This window comes from Talpa occidentalis, unplaced genomic scaffold (genome assembly GCF_014898055.3).
Source record: "Talpa occidentalis isolate TD23 unplaced genomic scaffold, MPIMG_talOcc4v2.1 talOcc4.6, whole genome shotgun sequence".
Lineage (NCBI taxonomy): Eukaryota > Metazoa > Chordata > Mammalia > Eulipotyphla > Talpidae > Talpa > Talpa occidentalis.
Genome location: NW_023604972.1, coordinates 139,323,065 through 139,347,531, shown reverse-complemented (window position 1 = coordinate 139,347,531; position 24,467 = coordinate 139,323,065). Strand labels below are relative to the sequence as shown.

The 24,467-nt window shown below is 72.3% G+C and overlaps 2 protein-coding genes across 3 annotated transcripts; both read right to left on the bottom strand.

Moving 5' to 3' along the window:
* Positions 1-271: 271 nt before the first annotated feature.
* On the bottom strand, positions 272-12,554 carry TERT (telomerase reverse transcriptase). Its single transcript, XM_037529381.1, has 16 exons — positions 12,336-12,554; positions 11,154-12,156; positions 9,314-9,509; positions 8,715-8,889; positions 8,381-8,560; positions 8,039-8,197; positions 6,947-7,042; positions 6,452-6,537; positions 6,007-6,120; positions 5,635-5,706; positions 4,990-5,178; positions 3,552-3,678; positions 3,139-3,200; positions 2,229-2,353; positions 1,706-1,843; positions 272-1,399 (listed from the first exon to the last, which is right to left on the bottom strand). Exons 1-16 carry the CDS (start codon positions 12,552-12,554, stop codon positions 1,296-1,298), a joined length of 3,045 nt encoding a protein of 1,014 aa, XP_037385278.1. The 3' UTR covers positions 272-1,295.
* Positions 12,555-14,058: 1,504 nt separating this feature from the next.
* On the bottom strand, positions 14,059-23,332 carry CLPTM1L (CLPTM1 like). Of its 2 annotated transcripts, none has more exons than XM_037529961.1 (17): positions 23,166-23,332; positions 22,928-23,028; positions 21,480-21,669; positions 20,429-20,577; positions 19,634-19,712; positions 18,250-18,367; positions 18,073-18,167; positions 17,455-17,539; positions 16,904-17,007; positions 16,622-16,687; positions 15,966-16,016; positions 15,604-15,686; positions 15,337-15,371; positions 15,042-15,097; positions 14,917-14,961; positions 14,513-14,628; positions 14,059-14,399 (listed from the first exon to the last, which is right to left on the bottom strand). In XM_037529961.1, exons 1-17 carry the CDS (start codon positions 23,325-23,327, stop codon positions 14,315-14,317), a joined length of 1,620 nt encoding a protein of 539 aa, XP_037385858.1. In that variant the 5' UTR covers positions 23,328-23,332; the 3' UTR covers positions 14,059-14,314. The 2 variants fall into 2 exon arrangements, with proteins under 2 accessions (XP_037385858.1, XP_037385859.1); XM_037529962.1 differs by having other exon boundaries at positions 20,429-20,574.
* Positions 23,333-24,467: the final 1,135 nt, after the last annotated feature.

The following is a 24,467-nucleotide window of genomic DNA, read 5'->3' as shown; positions in this document are numbered from 1 at the left end:
GCGGCGCCAACCCCCAGGGACGGCTGGGCCCGTGGCCGTGGCCGTGGCCTGCCCTGGTGAGCCCACAGGAGAGGGGCCCTGGGAGCCAAGACCTCAACCTGGGGGGCGAGGGCCCAGCCTTGCTGCCCCCACCAGACCCCCACCCCCGGGCACAGCTGCAGCCGCTCGGGGTGGAGCGGCTCTGCCTCGGCACCTGCTCCGGGCCGGGTGGGGGCTCCCAGGGCTGGAGGGCGGCGGCAGCCTCCAGGGCAGACACCAGGCGCCGGCTCAGAGCCCCGAGCCTACGCCCACACTCTGCACCCCTGCACAGCAGGGTCCCCCGGCCTTCCTCCCCCGCTCTGGAGGAGCCCCGTGACGTCTCCACCTGGCTCAGCGTGCCCCCAGGGAGCAAGGAAGGCCGCAGGCTCTGGCACTGGGATGTGAAACACTGGACCCTTGTTCTGCCCCCTGCGGCGCCGGGGTCTGAACCTGCACCTTTGGGAACCCTTTGCCGTGCAGTGGGGGTGGTGGCATCACACTGCCCGCGGCACCCCTGCTTCCTCGCTGCTCGATGCCTGCTCAGGCCTGTGGGAGCTGGGTGCGCGCCCGAGGCCGGCCAGGCCGACCCTGAAGAGACCAAGCCTTGCTTTGTTTTTTAAAATTTCACTTGCTCACGCCCTCCCCGACCCGCGAGGACACCCGGGTCTGGAGACGGTCAGGAGAGCTGCGCGGAGCCGGCCTCGCCCCCCCAGCAGCGGCCCTCCTGCCCAGGCGGGGGCGGGGGGCGGCTCTCCGGTGTGGAGGAGCTGTCACCCATGCGCCCAGGCGCCTCCGGCCGCCGCGCGGTGGTCAGGCGACGCCCAGAGCCCGGCACGCGACGCGCAGCCTCCGCCAGTAGCACCGCTGCCCTGGGCAGGGCCCGCGGCTGAAGGCCCTTTGCTCTGGAGCGCGGGCGCTGGACTTTGGATGCAGCGGGGCGGTGGGCGGGGCTCCTGGCGGTTGTGGACAGGTCAGCAGGATGGGCCTGCACCCTCTGCTGAGCAAGCACGTGCCACCCTGCGTCCCGGGGACCGTGTCCGCATGGTGCCGGGGTGACAAAGTCCCCAACACGCCCATGAGCCACCCGATGCCCCAGCCAGGGCCTCGCTGCAGGACGGACTGGGTACTGGAGGGTCACGGCAGGTGGCCTGCCCCCCTGGGGGTGTCCCCTCCCCAGAGCTGCCCACCCTCTGCCCCAGGGCCGCAGGGGAGAGGGCTAGGCCCAGGGGGCAGCAGCTGGGGTGGGCAGGGACTGGGCTGCCGGGTGGGGGCAGCGGTCAGTCTAAGATGGTGCTGAAGTCTGCTGTCAGGGCTGGGTCGGCTGCAGCCTCCAGGGAGGCCAGTGCTGCTGCAGAGAGCTGCCGGCACAGCTGTGCTTTGGCTGCAAGAGAGAAACCAGGTTTGGTCCTGGCAAGCTGCCCGGCCTGGAGATGTGGCCAGTGCCCAGGCGGACCTGCTGTGTGCCGGGCAGGCTCATCTGGAGGCCTGGGCCAGGCCAGCATCTGCCCCACGGAGCAGACGGGAGCTGGGGAGGTGGGGGGCAGGGACAGGCAGCAGAGCCTGGGTGGCTGAGGTGGGTGGCCGAGGGGAGGCTGGCAGGAGCCGGCCAGGCCAGGGAAGCAGAGGGGGCATCGGGTGAGGAGTGGAGGGAGCAGGGCCCGCCCGGCCAGGCCCCTGCCCGGCTTACCGGTGCGGAGGGGCCCCAGGAGGCGCCTGTAGGTCACTCTGTGCTGACCCAGCTTGCGCAGGAAGGCGTGGAAGCAGAGCCACCGCACAGCCTTGGCGGGGAAGGGGCAGGAGGCGCCCTCCGGCCCCAGGGACACCCCTGGGGAGCAGACAGATGAGGCCAGATGCTGGGAGGCCTGGGGAGCGGGCTGGGGCGGCAGTGGGGTTCTCCCACCACACAGTGGGACCTATCAGCCCAGGGGTCTCCGGAGCCCCCCAACACAGACAGGACAGCCGGCCAAGCTGCGCCCAGCGAGCACAGCCTGCACCAGGGGTGAGCAGGACCCCCCACTGGCGGAGGCACCCTGGGCTGGATGCGGGGACAGGGGCTCGGGCCCACGGAAGGGGGCTGGCGGCCAGGGCAGGACCACATGGGGCCATGCACCAGGCGGCAGGGGTGGGGCGGGGGTGCTGCTGAGCAGGTGTGCCCCAGGTGACCCCCCATGTGCCGTGGGGTGGGAGCTTCCCGCAGGCCCTGCTCGCACCTGCATTCTTGGCCCGCAGGTGGGCACAGCAGCGCGACGCGATGTCCGCGATGACCCGCAGGAAGAAGGCGCGGTTACTCCCCACGCGCTGGGCGAACGGGAGCTGCAGCACGCACGCGTGGAACCTGCGTGAGGACATGCGCAAACGTCCCGCAGCCCGCCGTGCCCGCCCTGGGGTCCCCTGCACCCAACCTCCCCTGTGGCTCCCCGAGCAAGGGGTCCCCTGGCGAAGGTCACAGAAGCTGCCGGCGTGGGCAGGTGTGCATGTGTCCCACGTGCGGGGGCACGCGCGGGAGGCCAGGTTGGCGACACGGGCGGGGCAGTGCTGAGAACAGGGCCCGGGCGGAGCCCAGGGCCAGCGAGCCAGCAAGTGCCCTCTGGGCAGGCCCCAGGGACAGACCCGCACCTGGCCCTGGGGTTCCCTCTCCGGTTCCAGGGTGACCACGCCCTGGGGACCGGCGCGGAGGCTGCACACTCCAGTTACCAGGAGACACTGGCCTTTGTCGGGCGATGCACCCGGCCATCTGTCCCCTCCGGGTGGGCGCCTCCCGGTGATAAAGCATCGGAAGCTTGGGGCCTCGCTGCCCTGCGGGCGGGCTCGCCCGGAAACCACGGGGAGCAAAGTCCACTGTCCCTGAGCCCAAGGGGTACGGTGGCCAGCTCCTTCCCAGGGTGTCCCAACCAAGACAGGCATAGGAGACGGCAGAGGCCCAGGTGGGGGGTGCTGTGGAACTGGGGAGCTCTGCTCCAAGGACCCCTGGAATTCTGCCTCCCCCCCCAGCCTGATACCAGGCACCGCCCCCTGGCAAGGTGTGGCGTCTGGGGCGGTCCGGAGGAGCAGCCCCGGGGAGGGGTGGGTGCCCGCACACGTGGGGCCTGTGTGCCCCCTGCTGGCGGCCGCCGGGCGCACCTGTAGGCCTGCAGCAGGAAGATCTTGTACACGCTGGCGAGCACCGTCTGCTGGCTGTTCACCTGCGGGGACACGCACGCTCGGCCCGTGTCCTGCGGCGGGGAGCAAAATCCCGCCGGGGCTGCGGACCTCACCAGCAGCCTACCCAGGGGCCCACCCAGGCGTGGAGCTGCCCTATGAGGAGGGCCTGGGTTCAGCAGGGGAGGGCAAGGGTGAGATGTGCCCCATAAACATGAACACGTGCGTGCACACACCTGCCCTCGGCCTCACCTGCATGCACCTGTTCATACACGGGCACACACACCTCCACGCACATGCACGCAGCCGGCACGGCCCCGCTCACTCGGAGCACAGGGCGCCACGCTGCGCTGCCTCACGCCCCCGCGGACGCGCCTGCAGAGCCCCGCGCGCACCTGCAGGTCCAGGAACAGACCGTGGCACTTGAGCGCCAAGATGGCCAGGAGCTTGCGGCGCAGGTGCCAGCCGGGCCGGGAGCCCTGGCAGAAGGACAGGCTGGCCCTGATGGAGGTCTGCGCGTAGCTGCAACACAGGGCGGGCCTGAGACGCGCGCCGGCGCCGTTTGGGGGCTCGCGCGCACCCCCACACGCGCCAGTCACGGTCCACACAGCCCGGCCAGCCCCCACCCACGACCCGTCCACTCGGAGCCCCAGGCCTCACGAGCCCCGGCTCCCCTCGCCACCTGGGGCCCACCGCACCCTCAGCTCGTGGCCCCTCCGTGGGCCCAGCCCTGGACTGGCGTGCCCCACAGGACACCAGGCTCTGGGGCACCCTGTCGGCGGCTGGCTGAGGCGCCACCCCGGGGCCTCGGCTTCCCGATCCTCGTCTGAAGGACCCGGAGGCACTGGGCGGTCAATCCAGGGGCCTGGCCACCCACTGCCCTGGGCCTGTGAGCTCGGCCCCCTCCAGATCAGCCTGGCGGCCCGGGCCTGCCCTCCGGAGCCTCTGCCCGCCCTCCCCGCCAGGCCGGCTTCGTGTGTGCGGTCAACACGGCGCTCGCTGTCTTCTTCCAAACTATCAACTTTCTCAGGAAAAACCCCAATCGCTGCTTCTCCGGCCTGGGCCGCGGCAGCGAGGGAGGGCGAGGAGGGCGCTCCGGCCCAGCCGGTCCTCGCCGCGCGGCGGCGCTGTGGCTGCAGCTCCGGCCCCGGCCCAGCTCCTCCCGCGGCCTCCCCAGCATGGCCGGCGCTCGAGATGCCGCCTGCACGCCCAGCGGCCCCTCTGCCGGGCAGCCCCTCCGGCAGCGTCCCCTCAGACCGGGCCCACAGGCGCCGGGGCGGGGCCCGCCAGGCCGAGGGTTCCAGCAGCCCCTGGGGGGCTCCACGCGGCACCCTGCGCTCTGTCGGCGAAAGCCCGGCCTCCCGCCTGTGCCGGCCGGCCTCGGGATAACCAGCAGGGGTGGGGGCCGCCTGCGCCCAGCTCCGGCTAGAGCCCCACGCTGACCCGGGGCGGTTCTCTGCAACAAGCAGCACAGCGAGGTGAGGCATAACCCGGGGACCCTGCGTCTGCACGCCCAGCGGGCGGCCCCGGAGGACACGCCCGGCAGCTCCTCTGGCGTCCGGACGTGGAGGTCAGCTCGTGCTGGGGAAACCGCCAGGGACAAGGGCACCTCACACGGGGTGGCCGAGCGGACTCACGCCGTCCAGGGAGACCGTGGCGGGCCTCAAAGGCCTGGGAGGCCGTGGCCATGGGCGCCTCGCCCCTGAACTCGGAGCTACACCCTGTCCCGTGGACACGCGGCTGCCCCAAACCTCCGTTGACGCAAGCTGCCCACGAGGGCCCCACTCCCAGGAGGGACGGCGCCAGCCCCCGCCCCGCCTGCCGCCAGCCCACCTGCTGTAGTCGCAGCGCACCTCCAGGGTCCGCGTGTCCAGCAGCAAGCCGCACCACGGAAACAGGCAGTGGGCCGGCAGCTGGAGGGGGGCCGCGGCCCCCAGCTCCCCAGCTCCCACGGGGAAGTTCACCACTGTCTTCTGCAAGTTCGCCACGCAGCCGTACTCGGGCACCCCTCGGACCAGGGTCCTGCGGCAGAGGGCGACAGCGGGGGCCGGGGGTGCTGCGCCCAGAGCCCGGGCAGCGGGCGCCCGCCCCGAGCCCCCCCCACCTGCGGCCCCGCCCTGCCCGCCCGAGGCCACCCCCACGCTCCCCCCCTCGCCCCTCGCTGGCCGCCCGCGGGGATGCACCGCGTGGGGCCTGGGGTCCGGGCACAGTCCAGACGGCCGCCCCACAGGCAGCCCAGGAGCGGCCGCCGTGACCTCGGAAGGGTCGGGTTTATGACTTTCTTCCAGACGCCTGCCCGGGAGATGCTGGGCTCGGGCTGCGCGGACCGGAACTGACCCACCGCCAGGCCCGCCTCCGAGGCCGCGCGGGGCACTGGCTGAGCGAGCGCCGCCCTCTCAGGGGAAGGGGCCGGTGGGGGAGGCCACAGGCCGTGGGCGGGAGCCAGGGCGACGGCGGGCAGCGGGCGCCGGCGCTCACCTGAGGAAGGCTTTCGCGCGCGTCAGGTACGGCGTCACCAGCAGGAAGTCGTCCACCAGACGCAGGAGCAGCCTAGAGGGGGCTCAGATGAGGGGGCTCGCCCTGCACGTCCGCCCGCAGGGGGGACCCCACACCAGAGGGACCCCAGCCAGATGGTGTGGGGAGCGGCCCCCACACCCACCAGCCCGGCCAGGAGGGCCAGCCCTAAGGATGTCCACTCCCCGGGGGCAGATGCCACTTAGGCCCAGTGCCCAAGGTCCACGGGCTCCTGGGCTCTGCAAGCCCCTCTGGCTCCTGCAGATAGCGCCCCGGAGTCGCTGGGGAGCAGAAGTAAACGGGACGACAGCAAAGCAGACCAGGGCAGGCGCTTACCCGTCCTGCTGGAGCCCGGGGAACAGCTTGGCCTCCATGTCCCCGTAGCACAAGTTGCAGAGCAGGGTGGACAGCATGGAGCCCTGGGGGATGCCCTGGCGCTGGACGTAGGACCTGGGGGCAGGACGCGTCAGGGAGCAGGCAGGCCACGGCCGGCCTCCTGGCCTGGCACAGCCCCGCTGCAAGACGGCACGCGCGTGGGCGCAGACCGTGTCCGTGTGCAGATGCCCGCCCACACGCCGGGCTGGTCTGAGTGGCTGGCCAGCAGGTGCCTGGGCCTGGACCGGCATACCCCCTCGCGGTGACGGGGTCGGCACCCCCGGCGCGCAGGGAGGCGAGAGCTGGGGCCTGGGCCAGCCTGCGGGCTGGTCGGGCAGGCGCGGGGGGAGGGACGGGGACTGGCCGCCAGCAGAGGGGGCGCACGGGGCGGGAGCCCCCAGCTCACTTGTGCCCGATCCTGAGGACGTGGCTGCGGAGGAAGTGCAGGAAGATGTCGAAGAGGTGGAGGCCGGTCTCGTTCAGGGAGAAGCTCTGGAGAAACGGGCACACGCAGGTGAGGCGGCCAGCCCAGCTTTCCGTGTGCGCCTGCAGCTGGCCCGCGCCGCCGGGTGGCCCTGGCCGCGGGGGGAGCGTGCTGGAGGCCCAGCGCCTGCCCCTGGAGCTGGTTGTGCCACCAGCAATGCCGCAGGCAGGGGCTGCCCACACCAAGAGCGGGGCTCCCCTCCAAGGGCCAGCGTGGGGGACACCGTTGCCTTCTAAGCTCAAGGTTAACCCGAGCAGCAGGGAGCCCCGCAGCGGGCAGCACAGCACAGCGCGCAGGCAGGGCCTGGGGCGGGGCCTGGGGCGGGGCAAGGGTTGGGGGGGCGGGTGGCAGAGGTCTATGCCCGGGAGCCGGGCAAGGCGGCTGCAGCGGCACCTCCAAGGCCCCAAGCGCACCGACCTGCTCCACGACCACGGCGTCCCGCAGCGCGCGGGTCTCCTGCAGATGGCGCACGAACGCCCGCATGGACGGCTGCAGGTCCTCCAGGGTGGACACCTGTGGGGGAGGGCGCGAGGCGCTGAGCGCGGCCCTGGGAGGAGCCTGCGGCGCGGGTGTGGGGCGGAGAACAAAGGGCAGCGGGTGCAGAAGCCGCACAACCACGGACGCCACCACAGCTGCCGGCGACGGGACGGGGCGGGGCGGGGCGCCTCCCGCGGGCCCAGGGCTCTGGAGGACGGCACACGCGGTCTGGGTTTCCAGAGCCTCCTTTACAGGCGGGGCTGCAGGCGAACAACTAAGGGGCCTCGGAACAGGCCTGGGCCAGAGCAGAAGGAAAATGAGCAACGTGGGGGCGTCGCGGGTGGACGAGACAGTGGGCGACACGGGACAGGCGAGGCTGGCGCAGAGGCCTCCCCGGGTGAGAAGACGCACGCGGTGCCCGGAGCCAAACCCGCGCAGCGGAGCTGGAGGACGGCAAGCAGGCGGGGCCGCTACAGACGGGGTTTCGGCCACCGGTCCCCGCGCAAGCACCCCGAGCGCGGGCCCAGGAGGCGGGGAACCCGGGGGTGCCGGGGGGAGGAGCGAGGGGAGCAGCGGAGCCAGAGACCCACCCGCGCCTCCAGCACGGAGGACGGGGCGCACCTCGCGGACCCACCATCCTGCGCTCATCAGGCCTCTGGGGTGAAAGGGTGGCGGACGGGGGCCGTGAGACACGGACCCTGCACGGGCCAGCCCTGCTGCGGGGACCCTGCACGGGCCAGCCCTGCTGCGGGGACCGCCGTGTCCTGCCCAGGAGACGCGCACCCCGAGCAGCAGGCGGAGAGCCCCGAGACCCGCTGGGGCGCCGCTGCCACAGCCCCCGCCGTGCACAGAGCAGCCCGCGGCCCGGGCTGGGACCGGCGACCCGCGGCTGCACGAGCGCGTGGAGAAAGTGGGGATGCGGGGGCAGTGCCGGGCGGGGGCAGGGGGTCGGCGCCTGAGGTGGGCGCAGGCCGCCTCGCGTGTCACAGGCGCCCATGGGAGCCACACCCCCCCAGCCGTGCCCGCTCTCACGTGGCACCCGAAGGCCCTGTGCACACGCCCGCCGCCGGCGCTCCTGAGGGTGGCGTAGCGGCGCACGCAGTAGGTGCTCTCCTGCGGCCGGATGGCGCGGGCCACCACCTGCACCAGCTTGTCCTGGGGGAGGGCGTCGAAGGCCCCCATCACGTCCACCTGGGCACGGGGGCGTTGTAGGTGCCAGTTGCCCGTGGTCCCCTGCGACCCGAGGCCCGACCAGCCCCCCCAAGCCCTGGGGTGCAGGGACAGCACAAAACGCGCCGTGTCTGGGAACCAGGCCTCCAGGGGGGTCGCACGCCTGCCCACCCCGCGCCCGGGCCTCAGCGGGCAGACACCCACCTTGACGAACCAGAGCTGGGGCGCAGGCTGCTGGGCCCGCACGCGCAGCACGAAGGCGCGCCAGGCCCTGTGGATGTCGTCCAGGCCCAGCACGGAGGCGCCCAGGAGGCCGGGGCGCCGGGCTCGCTCGTAGTTCAGCACCCCAAACAGCGTCCTGACCTGCGAGGCCAGATGCTGGGCCTGAGGGGCCCCAGAGGGCAGGGTCAGCCGGGAGGCAGGAAGACCCCCACTAGCACAGGAGGCCAAGTGAGGGGCTTCCCGCCCCCCTTCTGACCGCCCAGGCCCCGCCCTCCCCTCTACTGCAGTTGCGCGCCCTGAACCAAGAGCAGACGACCTTCCGTTCTGCGCGTAGGGTCCTGGCCCCCAGCGCGCTGTCCATGTTGACGATGGGCCGCAGCCCGCTGGGCTTGGGCACGAAGCGCAGTCTGGCCGGCGGCAGGGCGGGCCTGGCCTCCTGACTCCGCTCAGCCTGGGTCAGCTCCCGCAGCTGCACCCTCTCCAGGTGCTGCCTGAAACAGGGGCCTCTTTGGATGTGGCCGGCAGGCCTGGGGGGCTCGGGCGCCAGGGAGCTGCGCTGTGCCAGCCACGCTGAGCCCTGACCCACGCACCGGGGCTACCCAGGGCAGGTGCCCCATCAGAGCCCTGGGGGGGAGACGGGGGGGGCAAGCCCCAGGCAGAGAGACCCCCACTAGCCCAGGAGGCCCAGTGAGGGGCCAGCTGCCGGGGGCTTCCTGCTCCAGCTGCCAGTGATCCTGTGTCCTGCTTGCCCCCGGGAATTAAGACAGCGTGCCCGCCTGCGGAGGCCCGTGCGCTCAAAGCCCGGATCTCACAGCAAGAAGGGGGCTTCAGGGGCTGTGCTGGGGCCGGGACCCCGTGGCAGGACGGCCGTGGGACCCGAGGGGGTGGGGCAGGGCCCCGTGCCCGCCGCTGTACCGGACACCGATGGCCTGCAGCTGGCTCCACACGCGCTTGCGGTAGAAGAAAAGCCTGTTCTTCTGGAACGTGGTCTCTGTGACGTAGAAGAAGCTTCTGAGCAGCCCCGCCACGTAGCCGTCCATCAGCCAGCACAGGAACGCGGCCAGGACGGCCTCCCGCCGGCGGTGCTCCGCAGCCGGCACGCAGCGCACCCCTGAAACGGTGGGGCAGCCCGTCACCCGCCAGGGTGACCCCGCCACACGCCCAGGACGGCAGCCGTGGCCCGGCGTGGCGGGCGGCGGGCGGGGCAGGCCTCTTGCGGATGCGCGCAGAGCACGGGCGGGCGCCGGGCTTTGGGAAAGTCTGGCTTGGCTTTACGCTGACGTCACCTTTTCTTCCTCCCGCCCTAACGCGGCGCACGTGCGCGCCCTTCACACGGGCCAGGCGGCCAGCGCCGGCCCGGGCAGCGAGAGCCACCAGCCCTGCGCGAGCCGCACGGCCGCCGCCCTTCCCCGCTGCCCCCTGCACCTGCCCCGCGGGCGTGTGTCCATGGGCAAAGCACAGAAGGCGGGGCCCGGGCGAGCAGAGAGCAGTGAACGCGGGGGAGGGGGTTAAACGAAGCAAAGGTGGACCACAGCGAGCCGGGTAACGAAGCCCACGACGTCGCGCGGCTCTGGGGCGCTGGCACGCTGGGTTTGGCACCCACGTAAGCCTGGGGTGCGATGCGCTGTCGCCCACGGAACTCCAAACATCCAGGGAACATTTTGGGGAAAAGCACCCGCGTGCGAGGTTCAAATGCAAGGCTCCACGGGGTCAAAGGCAATCCGGCCCGCAGAGACCCCCGGACAGCGGAGAGGGAAGCGAGCAGATAATTTAAAATACATCCACGTGGCTCCTGATCAGAGACGAAGTCCTGAGAATCAGACACTCGAAACAGCGGACACCCCGACGCGGGCGACCCATCGAAACGGGGGTGCGGCTGAGCCGTATTTAAAGGCGAGGCAGAGCCCAGCCCGCTCAAGAAGTGAAGGAGGGCAGAACCCACCCGCGGAAGATGACTGGGACCCGACGGTGCCCGACGAGGCCCTCCCCGTGTTGACACCCCCTCTGAGGGCCACGGGGCCTGGCCCGAGATCTCTGCACAGCTGGGGCGTCCTCAAGGCTGGGGGGCTCTGAACTGGGCTTCTCCCAGATGCTTACGTGCCCCGTGAGCTGCGGGGAGGTCAAGTGGCAAAACACGAGGCTCTGCTCCCACCGCCCTCCACCAGAGGGAGGGGGCTGGTCCCTCCGCTCAGGGTGTGACCAGCAGGCTGCACGAGGCGGGTGCCCTCAACGTCAGATCCGGGGAACCCCAGGGACGGGGGTAGAATGCGGGCGCAGGGTCTCAGAAAACACCCTGCAAGCAGCACGCAGCGGAGCCTCCCCGGCACGGGGGCGCCCGCCGGCCCCTCTGCTCGCTGCAGCCTCCGGTCCTACGGACGGCTGCGGGGTCCTCGTGCAGGGAGAGAGCCGGCCCTTTACCCGCCTTCCTCGGCCCGGCCCTGCCTATTTCAACCTGAACGCGGCCCTGGACCCGGCCCAGGTGCTCCGGCGCCGCGGGCGCCCCGGGAGCGCCCCTCCTCCCGCCTCCCACGTCCACAGGGAGAACCCCGTCGCCAGGGGCCGGCGCTGGAGACAAAGGGGGCCAGGAACAGCCTACGGGGGCCTGCCAAGGGCTCCCGGCTCTCCTGTCCTGCTCCCGGCCCTGGCCACGTCTCCTGGGCCCCTGCGCTGGATGGGGGCCCTCGGAGGCAGCGGGTCAGCGGCGACCCCGACAGCCCAAGCCCAGCCAGGGGCGGGGGCCGGGCCGGGCGCTCACCTGCACGCGCCGCCAGCCAGGCGCAGTGGCGCACCCTCATCTTCCACATGAGCTCCGGGAGCGAGAGCCGCCCGTGCTTCCCCAGGGACAGGAGCTTCTTCACGTTCCTCAGGAAGCGGCGCTGGTTGTGCCTGGAGCCCCAGAGGCCGGCGGGCACCAGGCGGCGCAGGCAGGCGCGCAGCAGCGTGTACACCTGCCAGGGGCTGCTGTGCTGGCGGAGCAGCTGGACCAGGCGCTCGGGGCCGGCGGGCCGGGCGGGCCGGGCGGGCGGGCGCGGGCGCAGCGGGCAGTGCGTCCTGAGGAGCGCGCGGTAGGGGCAGCGCGCGTGGTTCGCCAGCAGCTCGCGGAACAGGGGCCGCAGGCGCCGGTAGCGCGGGGGCAGGCGGCGCCCGGGCCGGGGCGGGCGGCCCAGGAAGATGGCCCCGACCAGCGCGCCGGCCCCCGCCAGGCTGGGCCGCAGGGCGCTGAGCAGGAACGCGGCGCCCGGGCCCTCGCGGCCGCCCGGGCTGTAGAGGAAGCGCTGGGTCTCGGGGGCGCGCGGGGGCCGCGGGTCGCGCTGGCGGGAGCCGCGGCCCCTCGGCCCCCGCGGCGGGCCCGGGCTGGGCCCCCCTCCCTGGCCTCGCCGGGGCCCGGGCCGCGCGCCGTCCTGCGAGGGGCGCCGGGGGCCCGGGCCGGGCGGCGGGGCGCAGGGCCCGTAGAGCGGCGGCCCGCACACCTGGTAGGCGCAGCGCGGGGCCACGAGCACGAAGAGCGCGCAGCGCGCCAGCAGGTGGGTGAGCACGTCGTCGCCCACGCGGCGCAGCAGCAGCGCCCACGCGCCGCTGCCGCGCAGGGAGCCGGCCACGGTGTTGGGCAGGCGGCTGGCCAGGCTGGCGGAGAAGGCCAGGGGCGGCCCGCCGCGCGCCTCGTCCAGCAGCGCGAAGCCGAAGGCCAGCACGTTCCTCGCGCCGCGCTCGCAGAGGCCCTGCAGGACGCGCGCCAGCAGCTCCTTGAGGCCGGACAGCTGCGGGGAGCGGGAGGCGCGCTGGGCGCGGGCGCGGGGATGGGGCGGCGGGGCGCGGGGCGCGGGGCGGCGGGGCGCGGGGCGCGGGGACGCGGGGGCGCGGGGCGGCGGGGCTCGGGGGCGCGGGGGGCGCGGGGCGCGGGGCGGGGCGGGGGGCGCGGGGCGGGGCGCGGGCCCACCTGGCGGAAGGCGGGGCGCGCGGGCGGCGGCGGGGCGCCCCAGGGCACGCACACCAGGCAGCCGGCCACCAGCGCGCGGAAGGCCGCGGGGTCCCCGCGCCGCACGAGCCGCCGGCCCTCGGGCCCCAGGCGCCGCGCGAAGGCCGCCAGGCGCAGCACCTCGCGGTAGCGCGCGCGCAGCAGGTTGCGCACCGCCCGGCACCGCGGCGCGCGCGCCATCGGGGTCCGCGGCCTGGCGGGGGCGCAGGAAGGGGCGGGCGCCGCGCCGGAAGGGGCGGGCGGGCGCGCGGGTCCCGGGCGGTGGGGGCTGCGGCCGCGCCCCCGTCCCGGGGCCCTGGGTGCTCGGGGGCGCCGGGGGCGCCCAGCGGGTGGCGTGGGCAGGGCTCTGGGGGAGCCGAGGCAGGGGCCCCCTGCACCCCGGGGCGGCCCCCCACGCCCTCGGCCCGGGCGGCTGGCGGCGGGGCGTCCTGCGGGCCCGCGACCTCGCGGCGGCGGGGCGGGGGTGCCCGCGGGGGCGGGCACGTGGCCAGGGGGTGGCGCTCGTGGGCACAGGGGCGCGGGCGGCTTCTCCGCTTCACCGCGGTCCCCACCATAAACCCGTTAGTTCCCTGAGCGCCCCCAGGGCGCCACAGCACCTCGCCCTCAGCCCCGGGGAGCGGGACGGGGGGCTGGTGGCCCAGGCTGCAGCCCGGGGAGGAGCCCCGCACCCCTCCGCCGGGACGGCGGCTCCGAGGGTGCGCCCGGGCTGGAGGGAGGCCCCAGCGGTCTCCGCACCCCAGCTCCTGGCTCCGGGGTCCCCCGTGTGGGGAGGCCACAGCCCTGGCTCCACACGCTGGCCACAGGGGGCCGAGCGCCGGCGACACCCACGCTAGCAGGGCCAGGCCCGGATGCTGCTGGCCGCTGCCACCGCGGCGGGTGCCCGTCCCCTGCAGGCATGGCCCTGCCCACGCCCACCAGACCCGTCTGGCCTGCCGGCCACTCCTGGGACGCTGCAGGGTCAGCTCTGCGGCACACGGCCCTTTGCAACGGGCTCCTGCTCAGCATGGTTCTGGGGTGTGGGCACCAGCCCCGCCGCAGCACCCCAGGGGGACACAGCTGGCCCAACCCCTTGCCTTGTGAGGTCGGGGCTTCCTCACGACAGACATGACATCCCTGCGCTCATGCTGCCCAAGTGGGGGTCACGGCGCCCCGCTGATGACCTCTCCTGACGGCAGGGTCAGGAGGCTGCCTCGCCTGGGGCTTCTGGACGCTGCTGAGAGCCCAGCGGAGAAGAGGCCTCCGTGAGCCACCAGAGCGTGCGGCTCTCGCGCCATCGCCGCAGCCCCGGACGAGCGGCCAGGGCCCTTGCGCTTCCCACAGGCCCAGCAGTGGGCAGAGCCCGGGGGGAGGAAAGCCACCCACTGGGAGACCATGTTGGGGGGCACCAGGCCCTCCACACCATAGGAGAGGAGCAGGCAGAGCCCAGACAGCGGCCCCGTGTGGGGGGCACCAGGGCAGCTGGGACCCCCGGCTCCTCTCCAGCCCAGCGAGGCCCACAGCTGCAGCGCAGGGCAGCAAGCGAGCGGGGAGCAGCCAGAGGCCCCTGCGGACACCAGCTGCTGAGGTGCAGAGAAAAGGCGGGGAGCAGAGGCGCCGGCTGCCGCCACGGGCCGGCCCCGCCAGCGAGCACCAGCCCCGCCCCGACGCGGCGCCCCCGTGCGGACGGTGCCAGGCCCAGGGAGCGTCACAGCCAGGGGTTTATTTTAAAATAGAAACATACGCGGAGCTTTACAGGATTGAATCCCAGAGGAAGGAGAGCGGTGTGACCCCAGAACCCTTGGGCGGGTTTCCCGAGCGGCCGGCAGCCCTTGGAGGGGGTGGCTCCCCCACACCGCGTGGGCTCGGCCGGGAGAGCCGGAGATTTGGCAACGCGAGCAATGTCCGGGAGCAATGTCCGGGAGACGCCCCCGAGTGTCCAGGCAGGCCCGGGCAGCCGCGGCTCAGTCTGCGTGGGGCCTCCGCTGCGGCGCCTCCTCGTAGGACTCCCCGTATTCATTCACCCTGCTCTTATCCACGGGGTACAGCCTGCAAGAAAGCAGCGTGCTCGGGGCGCCCGCAGGGGAGGCCGGCCTGCGGGGGCGGGGCAGGGCGCCAGGGCCTGGCGGGCAGCTCGGGGACGGGCGGGCGGGCGCACTCACCAGCGCTGGTAGAGGTAGACCAGGAAGACCACGTCGTCGCGGAAGCAGGCCAGCCGGTGGGAGGTGGGCATGGTGATGATGAAGGCGAAGACGTCGTCGATGAAGGTGTTGAAGGCCTGTGGGCGGCGGGCGGCGCGTCTGGGGCTGGAACCCGCCAGGCCCGGCCTCCTGCCGCCCGGGAGCCAGCGGGAGTGGAGGGGCTGTGCGGGCGCGGGTGGGCCCAGACACTCTCGCCCGGGACCCGCGATGGGGCACGGGGCCTGGCCTGGTGACCGCAGGGAGGGTGGACGCAGCCCGCGGGAGCCAGCGCTCTGGGTGCCCAGGGGCGCCTGTGGGCCCCGAAGTGAGGCCCGGCGTCCCGTACGGGGCTGCGGGCTGTGCGAGGGCCGCGGCCGGACACTGACCTTGTAGGTGAAGGCCTTCCAGGGCAGGTGTGCCACCGACTTCATCTGGGGACAACGGGACAAGCAGGTGAGCCCGCTGGCCCGCCCCGGGGGAGGACGCGGCCCCGCACAGGTGCCCGGCCTACCTTGTAGTTCACGAAGAGCTGGGGCAGCATGAAGAGGAAGCCGAAGGCGTAGACCCCTGAGGAGACGGGGGTGAGCGGGCGCCGGCCGCCCTGTGTCCCTTCCTGGGCAGCCCATGTGGCTGCCAGCAGGGGGCTTTGGGAGAAGGTGCCCCGGCCGCCGCCGCCGGGCCCTGGACTGGGATGCCCTGGGCAGGATTCTGCTCCCGCCCCCCACCTCCCCCCACAGAAAGCAGACCCGGGACTTTGGCCTGGCGAGCAGGCCGACGACAGCGGGCGGGGAGGCCGCCCCACTCACCGTTGACGAAGCTGTTGATCAGCCACGAGTACCAGCTGGAGGGAACAGGGGGGTGCGTCAGCCCCCAGCACCGCGGGCGCCCGCTGCCCAGGACTGCACCACGGCACCTCCCCGGCCTGCTGCCTGCCGCGGCCGGAGGCAGCCGGGCTCCCCGTGGACGCCGCGGCCCTCCCAGCCCCAGAGGACGAGTCCCGTTGGGAGCAGGAGGTGGGGCGGGGTCCGCAGGGGTCTCAGGGCAGGCCAGGGCGCGGGGTCCCCAGGCCCCACCTCTTGTACTTGACGTTCCACAGCGAGTACACGGCGCCCCCGACGCACAGCGGGTAGAGCAGGTAGGACAGGTGCTTCATGGCCTGCGGACGGCAGGGCGCTGCTGGGCGGCTCCCGGGGAGGCCGGTGGAGCAAACCGGGCTCCGAGGACGCCCCCGGGAGCGGGAGCGCGTGAGCAGAGCTTTCGCAGGGTCTCTGTGACCGCCACAGGCAAACCTGCGCCCGTTAAACGGGTGCTCTGCAGACCCCCGCCAGGCCCGGCGCGTGCGGAGAAGGGAGAACAGCTCACGGGAGCCCCGGGGCCCCCACGCCGCTCCCAGCGCCCACCCTGCCGGGGAAGCCCACGCCCGCCCGCCGCTGACCTGCGCGTCGTACTCCTCCGTCCTCCGCTCGGACTCACTGGAGGCGCCGAACTACGGAGACCAACACGCTCGCTGGGTGGGGCCGTCAGCAGGACCCGGGCCGTCAGCGCCGAACGCGGACCGGGGGGCAGCGAGGCCAGCCCAGGCACCCAGAGGGCCTCCACCCGGCAGGACCCCAGCAGTTCCCCCAGGTCAAGCCCGGCAGCCCGCGTGGGCCTGGACCCCAGACCCCACCTGCCCCTCAGCCCTGCGGACGCCGAGTGGGACGCTGCTGCCCGCGGACCGGCCAGTCCACAACACGGCGGGCTCCGTCCACTGCCGAGCCCCACCGTGGCCCGCCCGGCGCTAAGACATGGGGGGTCTGCTCCCAGGCGCTGCTCCCTCAGTGCAGCCACCCACCTTCGCCGCGACCTCTGACCCCCGGCCCCAGCCCAGGCCTGCCGGAATGCTCGGGGAGGTGTGGAGCCGCCTGGGGCGTCCACGCAGCTCGGGAGCAGGGCGGGGGACCGGCGTGGAGCTGGCTGGAGCCCAGGATCCGGTGGGGGGGCATCAGCTGGGGCTGGGCAGCAGGGCCTGCAGGCGCCTGCCCTCCCGCGCAGAGCTGCTTCCTGCCCAGAGGCGGCTGCTGGGGAACACGGCCGGGACGGGGCGCTCACCTGTAGCTCAGGCCACAGGCCCCTCCACCGCACGGTCATCTTCAAGGCCTTTTTCACTTTCCACAGCTGAGGGGAACGAGGCCTCCGCGTGAGACTCAGACCCGGAGAGCCGGAGCCGGGGCCGCCTGCCCTGCCCCCCCGGCCGGGACCCCATCACTGCACAGGCAGCTGGCGGTGCCGTCCCCGCCCTCCCCCCACCAGCCGAGGGGGCCCTTCCCGAGCCCACACAGCCAGCCCGGGGCAGCTAGGCGTGGGGGGGGTCGGTGTGCCCCTGCCACTCACCTCGATGGCGGCCCCGACGCCCGCCGGGACCAGCACCAGCAGGCTCGTCTGCTCGTCCAACAGGAACAGGAAGATGACGACGGTGCTGAAGCAGCGCCAGAGCACTGGGGGAGGCGGGGAGAGGCGCTGGGGGCCTCTCTCGCACACACGCACGCCCCGTGCACATGCAGGTCCCCTCCCAGCACCTCCTCCCTCCCCCCACTCAAGCAGGCCAGAGCCTGGCTGGACAGGCGCTGCCCGCTCACAGGCACGTGGGGAGGCTGGTCAGGGCGGACGTGGTGACAGCCCTGTCACCGCCCCCCGGGCCGTCCTGCCCTGAGGACCCTCCCTCTGTGGGAAATGCCCGGGCCCCTCAGGCTGAGGGGCAGGAGGGCAGAGCCCCGCAGAGCTGCCTGGCTTGGCTGGCAACCCCAGTGTCAAAGGTCAGGGAGGGGCAGAGGCTGCGCTCCGAGCCGAGGATGGAGTGGTCTGGGGCACGGAGGACACAGGCCACCAGGCTATGTGTGCCCAGGCACCCGCCTGGCTGCCCACCCCAGCGCCCAGGGCCTTACCTGCCTTGGTGGACATTCCCATCATGCTCTTCTTCTTCTTCCAGAAGCTGATGTCATTTTTAAATGCCAGGAAATCGAACAAAAGCTGAAACCAAGAGCAAGTTTGCACCTTCAGGCGCCTCTCATGCGTTTGCCTGAGGCTGCAGGTGGGGCTGGGACTGGCAGCAAACCCCCCATCAGCCCCACGCCCCCCACCTCATCCCTGCTCGCTCTGCGCTTGAGCGCAGGAGCAGAACGCCAACCTCTTGGTGGGTCCCGCTGCTTTCCAACAGCTCTGGAATGTTCCGGCCTGACCTATAGCCAGTCCCCAGGCCGCGGGAAACCTGAGTGCCCCTTGGCGTCTGGTGAGACCAGCTGGCACCAGCCCGACCTCCACCCCTGCAGCCTCAGGCCCACTGCGCCAGGGCCTTGTTGCCATTGAAGATGAGCTCTGAGTCGACCCCCAAGTGCTCAGCATAGAAATGCAATCGCCTGCCCATCACTCACTGCTCCTGGGGTCCTGTCCCAGCTGGGGTCCAGCCCCAGCCCCGCAGATGAAGCCCCGCTTGACGGGCATGCCCGTGCGGACGCCCCCCAAGGCCGCCCGCCTGCCCCTGCCCGGACCGAGCCAGCGCTCACGTGGAATGCGGCGACGAAGAAAGTCAACGCCAAGAAGTACAAGTTGGTGTCAACAAAAATCCCTTTGACCTCGTCGGCATCTTTCTCTGAAAAGCCTGGGGGGCAAGAGCAGGGCGGTGGCCTCAGCCAGTGGGCTGGGCCAGGGCGGAGGGGGCGGGCAGGCGGCGCGGGGCTCACCGAACTGCTGCAGCGAGTACACGGCGTCCTGCATGTGGATCCAGAAGCGCAGCCGCCCCAGGGAGATCTTGTCGTAGGACACGGTCAGCGGCAGCTCGGTGGTGGAGCGGTTGATGACCTGGAGGCCATGTGGCTGGTGGGTGCCAGGCTGCCCCGTCCCTCTGTGGCGGGCCAGGGGCCCAGCAGGGCTGGTGTCTGGGCCAAGACCCGCCTGTCTGTTCCAGGGGCTCACCTGAGCCCGCGGGACCTGAGGCTGTTGCTGCCCTACCCCGCACCTGAACTCGCACCTCCCAGCCACGCCTGGTGGCAACTCTTCCCCACGTGTGCCCGGGGCACCCCTGCAGGGCTGACGCTGCACATGGCCAGCGCTCCAGACACTGGCCCCATGACGCCTCCAGGGCCACACATCTGCTCACCCGCCACCAGCACACGCCAGGCTGGCCAGACACCAGGGCCAGGCCAGCTGCTGGCCTCGGGGCACACTTGAGGGTTAGGGTTAGGAGCTGCTGGGCCTGCCGGGGGCTGGGTCAGGGCCAGTGGACTGGCTGCCCGCAGAGACATGCCCGCCCCAAAACAGCGCCAAGAGGGGCTCAGTGCTTGAGGACCGCTCCCGTCCAAGCCAGACCTGAGAGCGAGACCCCAGCTAGACACGGGGCGCGGCGGGTGTCTCAGGTTGGCTGAGACACAGGCGACTGCAGACCTGTCCCAGGCAGAGCAGCCCCTCCGGACATGCCCTTCACACCCGGGACCCCGGCAGCACCACGGCGCTCTCGAGGCGAAGCAGCCGGTGAGGCTGCGCCTGCACCCTCAGCGAATCAGGCCCTGTGCCGGCTGCTGGGCTGCAGATCCCCAGAGGTCTGGGGCGTGAGGCCCCCAACTCCACAGCAGAGCCACGCGGGTCACTGCTGGGGCCTGGCTGGCGGGAGGCAGCAGAGCGGGGACGGGGACCAGAGTCAGGCTCCCGATTCTCGAGCCGTTTCTGGTCTGTCAACAAGGGCGTGGCAACGAGACAGCTGGACCGTCCTGCACAGGCCCAGTGCTGACCAGGGAGTGGCGCCTGAGCTGTGTACCGGCTGTGCTGACATGACCGAGGGGTGACTTCCCCGAGATACCACAGAGTCAGCCGGGGACTCTGCAATGTGGGGTGTGGCCAGGATGCCCATCACACCATGGCCAGGGGTGGGTCAGCGGCCCGTGATCGCCAGCTGGGGCCTCCGCTGCACCGGGACCGCCCACAGGAGGTGGCGCGCACAGAAACCAACTGGGCAGGACAAAGGCTTTTCTACCGTGCCGAGCTCCGCTGTGCAGACACCCGACACTGCAGCCTTCCAGAGCCTTCCCCCGAGGAGGGCAGGCAGGCAGGGCGCCCCAGCCAAGTGCTTACCATGAGGTCCTTGACCCGACTGCTGAGCTGGTCGATGAACAGGATGGGCAGGTAGTGCACGGTCTTGCCCAGCTGGACCCTGAGGCCAAGTGCAGGGGTTAGAGCCAGCACTCTGGGGGCACTGAGGGCCAGGACCGCGTGCTGGAGGAGCCCCAGACCTCTCAGGCCTTCCCGGTGGAGGCAGAGGGCCCCTCAGCAGCCCGGGTTGGGACGGCCCGAGTGGCCACAGGAGGCAGCAGGGCTCAGCAGCGGGGCAGGCGCGGAGCAGGCCCACAGGCTCACACCGGCGTCCTGGGCACCCCGCCAGGGTGCCTCTTCACCCAGTGACCGTGCCACGCGGCCAAAGACGAAGTCTCTGTCTTCCAGACGGACCCCTGAGACGCCGCCACGGGCCGTGCTGAAGGCGGAGGAGGATGGGTGGCTCAAGGGGCAACTGAGGTCCTGGTGACACCCTCGGGGGCACCGGGGTTGGGGGGCACAGGTGGCCTGAGCTCAGGCAACGCAGCAGATCAAGCACACCTCGCTACGGAGGTCGATGTTCCACGAAGGTCGACGTGCCGGCGAGGATGCTGGGGTGCCCCACGGGGGACCCGGCACACAGGCAGGCCAGACCCCGCCGGCGCGTCCACCATGCTGGGGACGCCCCTTCCGGAACGTCCTCTGCGCCCGGGCTCTGTGAGAGGCAGCCCTTCTGGTTCTCCCTCAGGGACGCACTGGGCCCTCCCCTGTGGATTGTCTGGCGTAACCCCGGGGCGCGCAGCTCAGAGAGCACACGAGGGAGGCCCCGACACTCACATCTTCATGTACCGATGCACGTCGGCCGGCAGGGAGGACCCATCGAAGACAAAGTCATCCACCATCACGTTCAGGGTCAGCTTCGGTCTCCAGTGAGAGACGGGCTCGTCCAGCGCACTGGCCGGCCCCTCCTCGGCTTCACCCTGCTGCTGGCGACAGGAAGAGCCACTGCTGACAGAAGGTGCCGCTGGGCCTGACACCTGCCTGCCCACGTCCTGTTCGGACACACGTGGGCCAAGCTCCCGCTTACTCTGCGCCCCACACCTCAGGGTCCAAAGGGGATGCGTCCGGGACAGGTGCGGAGGCTCAAGTGACTGCCCCGTGGTTGACAACGCGGCTGAAAAGGAGACCCGGACAGCAGCAGCCAGGTGCCTGGGACGGGCTGGGCACTGCCCTGGAAATAGCCGAGTCCAGAGAGAGACCGGCCTCCAGGACAGCCCCGACTTCCTCCAGAGCAGAGGACACATTCGGCAAACAGTGATTCCGTTCACCCGCCCGGAATGTGGTCTACGTGTGACGGCTGATGCGAACTGTCCAAGTCCCGCTCACAGACACCTGTCCGTCCGCTGCAGAGCCCCAGTCTCCTCACCTCCCTCACCTCCCAGAGTGCCCCAAGAGGCCGGGGGCACAGCCACTGTCCCTGCAAAGGGCGGGCACGGCTGCCCGAGACCGCATGGCAGGAAGCACAGTCTAGGAGCCCAGACAAGGTGGCTACCCTTCCTGAAACCTGGACGCCCGGCCTATGCCTAGAGACGCCTCCTGAGAAGCTGATGGCGCCCTGGGCCCCACCCCTTCCCTTCCATGCAGGCCAGGGCCCTGCTGGGTGTGCCGAGGCTGCCGCGTGTCGCCTAGGGCTCCCCATCCGATCCCCCTTCCAGGCGACAAGCCTATAACCATCGTCAGTGCTGCCTGCGCCCCCAGCCTGCCCTCACGAATGGCTGCAGCTCAAGTGCTCTGCGCCCTGCTGGGGCAGGATTCAGGGTGAGGTGGGAGGGCGGCCGACTGCACGCCGTCCAGGGCATTACTCTGCTCAAGGTGTGGGCACACGCACCTGGGTGTCGGCCTCTCCAGTGAGCAGGTTGACCTCCTCCGGCTTGGGGACCATGTAGGTTGTCAGCGGGCTCACCAGGTGCACCTGCTTCCCATCATGCCATGGCAGGAGACCGGCGTGGTGGAGGAAGATGTAGGCATACAGCGTCCCGTTGTTTCTTGTCTTCTTGGGCACGGAAACGTTGACCGTCCTGAAACAAGCCAGGGCCCGCCATCACCCCCCCAGTGGAGGAGGAAAGCTCAGAGCTGACCCCGCCCCCAGCGCTCACAAGGCACGCCTGCCCTGGCCGCTGTGGCTAACCGACTTCCTCTAACACCTGTCTCCATGCGCGAGACTCAGCGAGGTCACTTGCTCGACCTCAGGGCTCAAGTGCTGGTGGGCAGAAAGTGGCAAGGAACCTGGCCAGACTGCCAGCATACAGGGCATGCGGGGCACCACAGTGCAGGGTACACAAACAAAGCCCCTGACCCCAGAGCAGGCCCAGTGAACCTGCTGCCGGCACTGTGGGCGGTCTGTGTCTGCTTCCCTTCTAGAGGACCACCGGGAGGCTGGAGGGCCCTGCCAGAGTGACCGCAGCCTGGCCGGCCAGGGTGCTCAGTAGTTGCTGCCACTGCACAGGGCCCCTGAGCACAGCACAGCTCCTCTACCCCCATGCCCTGAGCGGCAGATGCTGGGCTTGGTGCCCTGCTCCCCTCGGGCACCCCTGGCTAAAGGCTCACTGAGACACCGAGGGAGGACGGGGCGGGGGGGGCCCTGAATGAGGACGCCCTGTCCCTTGCATCTCCAGGCTGGGTGACCGTGCTAGTGGTTGCAGCAGCAAAGGTGCCCTCAACACAGATGCCGCCCAGGTATTTCCTCTGCAAGTGGTCCGTTGGAAAGCGCCGCGCTTGCCATCTCCGGTCTCGGAGGCCGGGGTCACTGGCCTGAGCGCGCAGGCTCCGGTGCCAGGCAGCGGTCGCCCTGGGAGCGTGACCCCGCGCTACCTCCCCAGCTTCCTGGCCGGAGCCTGTGAAGCTCACCTGCTGCGTCTCAGGCAGCCGGCAGCCAGGCAGACCCTGACGCGCTAGCCCTTCTCAGGGCACACCCCAGGGCGTCTGAACTGCAGGAACCACGCGCCACACACACCTCTGGAAAGCCATACGCTTTCCCACACTCATCTCCATGTGTCCTAACGTTACGCTCCGGTTTTACGGCCTTCCGCAAGGCTCGGCCCTAATCAGCCCTTTCCCCAAAGGGGCTCAGGATGGCCTCCGCCCGGCCTGTATGTGGGTGAGGCCCCTGCGCCCCCAGGCCCTGCCGCTCCTGCTTTCCTGCGCGGGAAGAACAAGCTGGAAATGGCCAGCCCGACCACACCAGGCACGACAGCGCCCCGCGCCCAGGCAGCTCCGGGCAGCGCCCCCAGACAGCCGCCTGACAGCACCCCCAGGCTGCCGCGCCCCGCCACGTACCGCTCAAACTTGGTCTCCACGTCGAAGTCCTCCACGTTCAGGACCAGATCCACGCTGCTCTCGCCGCCGAGGCTGGCCCGCGTGGCGGTGTACACGCTCAGCTGGGGGGGGCAGCGGTCAGCAGGGCCGGGAGGGGCGGCCTCCGGCCCGGGTCAGGCCCCGCCCGCCCGCAGGGGAGGCCGTGGCCGGCGGGGCGGCCGGGCGGGGCCCGGGGCCGGGGCCCGGGGCGGGGGCTCACCTGCAGCTTGGGCCTGCGCGCCAGGTAGGGCCGGATGCAGGGCGCGGCGCCGGCGCACGGGCGCGTGTGGACGATGCCGTACATGACCCAGCAGGTGTGCAGCACGTAGACCACGAACACGCCCACCACCAGGCTGGTGAAGGAGCTGCGGCCGCCCCACATGGCGCCGCCGGCCCGGCCCGGCCCCGGCCCCCGGCCTCCGCCGCTCACGCGAGGGCCGCCGCGCGCCGCCGGGGAACGGCCGCGCCCCGCATGCTCCCGGCGCCGCCCGAGGCCGCGGGTCCGCCGGCGCCGCTTCCGGGTCCGCGCGCCGCCGGAAGTGGCCGCGCGGCCCGAGAGGCGTAGTCGCGGCGGCGTGACGCGCGCCAACGTCAGCGCGACGGCTCAGCGTCATCTGTCCGCGCCGTCCTCCCGCCGCGCCGCGGCGCTGGTTGCTGCTCGTTGCCGGTGAGGCGCCGGGAGGCGGGGGGGGGGGGGGGGGATGGAAGGGGGCGGGGGCGTCGCACGCGGGGTGCGGGGCGGGGGGTGCACACGGGGGGCGGTCTCCGGGGGGCGGGGAGTGCACACGGGGGGCGGTCTCCGGGGGGCGGGGGGTGCACACGGGGGGTGCACACGGGGGCGGTCTCTGGGGGGCGGGGGGTGCACACGGGGGGCGGTCTCCGGGGGGCGGGGGGTGCACACGGGGGGCGGTCTCCGGGGGGCGGGGGGTGCACACGGGGGGCGGTCTCCGGGGGGCGGGGGGTGCACACGGGGGGTGCACACGGGGGGCGGTCTCCGGGGGGCGGGGGGTGCACACGGGGGGTGCACACGGGGGGCGGGGGGTGCACACGGGGGGCGGTCTCTGGGGGGCGGGGCGTGCACACGGTGGGCGGTCTCCGGGGGGCGGGGCGTGCACGGGGACGGTCTATGGGGGGCGGGGGGGTGCACACGGGGCGGCCTCGGGGCGGGGCGGGGCGTGCACGGGGGGGGGGGGGGGGACAGTCTATGGGGGCGGGGGGTGCACACGGGGCGGCCTCGGCGCGGGGCGGGGCGTGCACACGGGGGTCGGGCCCCCCAGACCTGGAGGCAACCGGAGAGAGGCACGATAGCGGAGGGCGCGGGGCCTCGTGGGGCCGCAGGCCCCAAGCCTGGGGTTGAGGCTGGGCCGGAGGTCCTCCTGGCTGGGGCGGTGCAGACTGCTCGGCGTTGATTCCTTTTTTCAATAAAAACCCCGCGGGGAGGGGCCTCCCAGGTGGCGCAGCGGTTGAGCGCTGGGTTGCCAAGCTGCCCACGCCCTCTGCAGCGCCAGTTCGATCCCCGGCT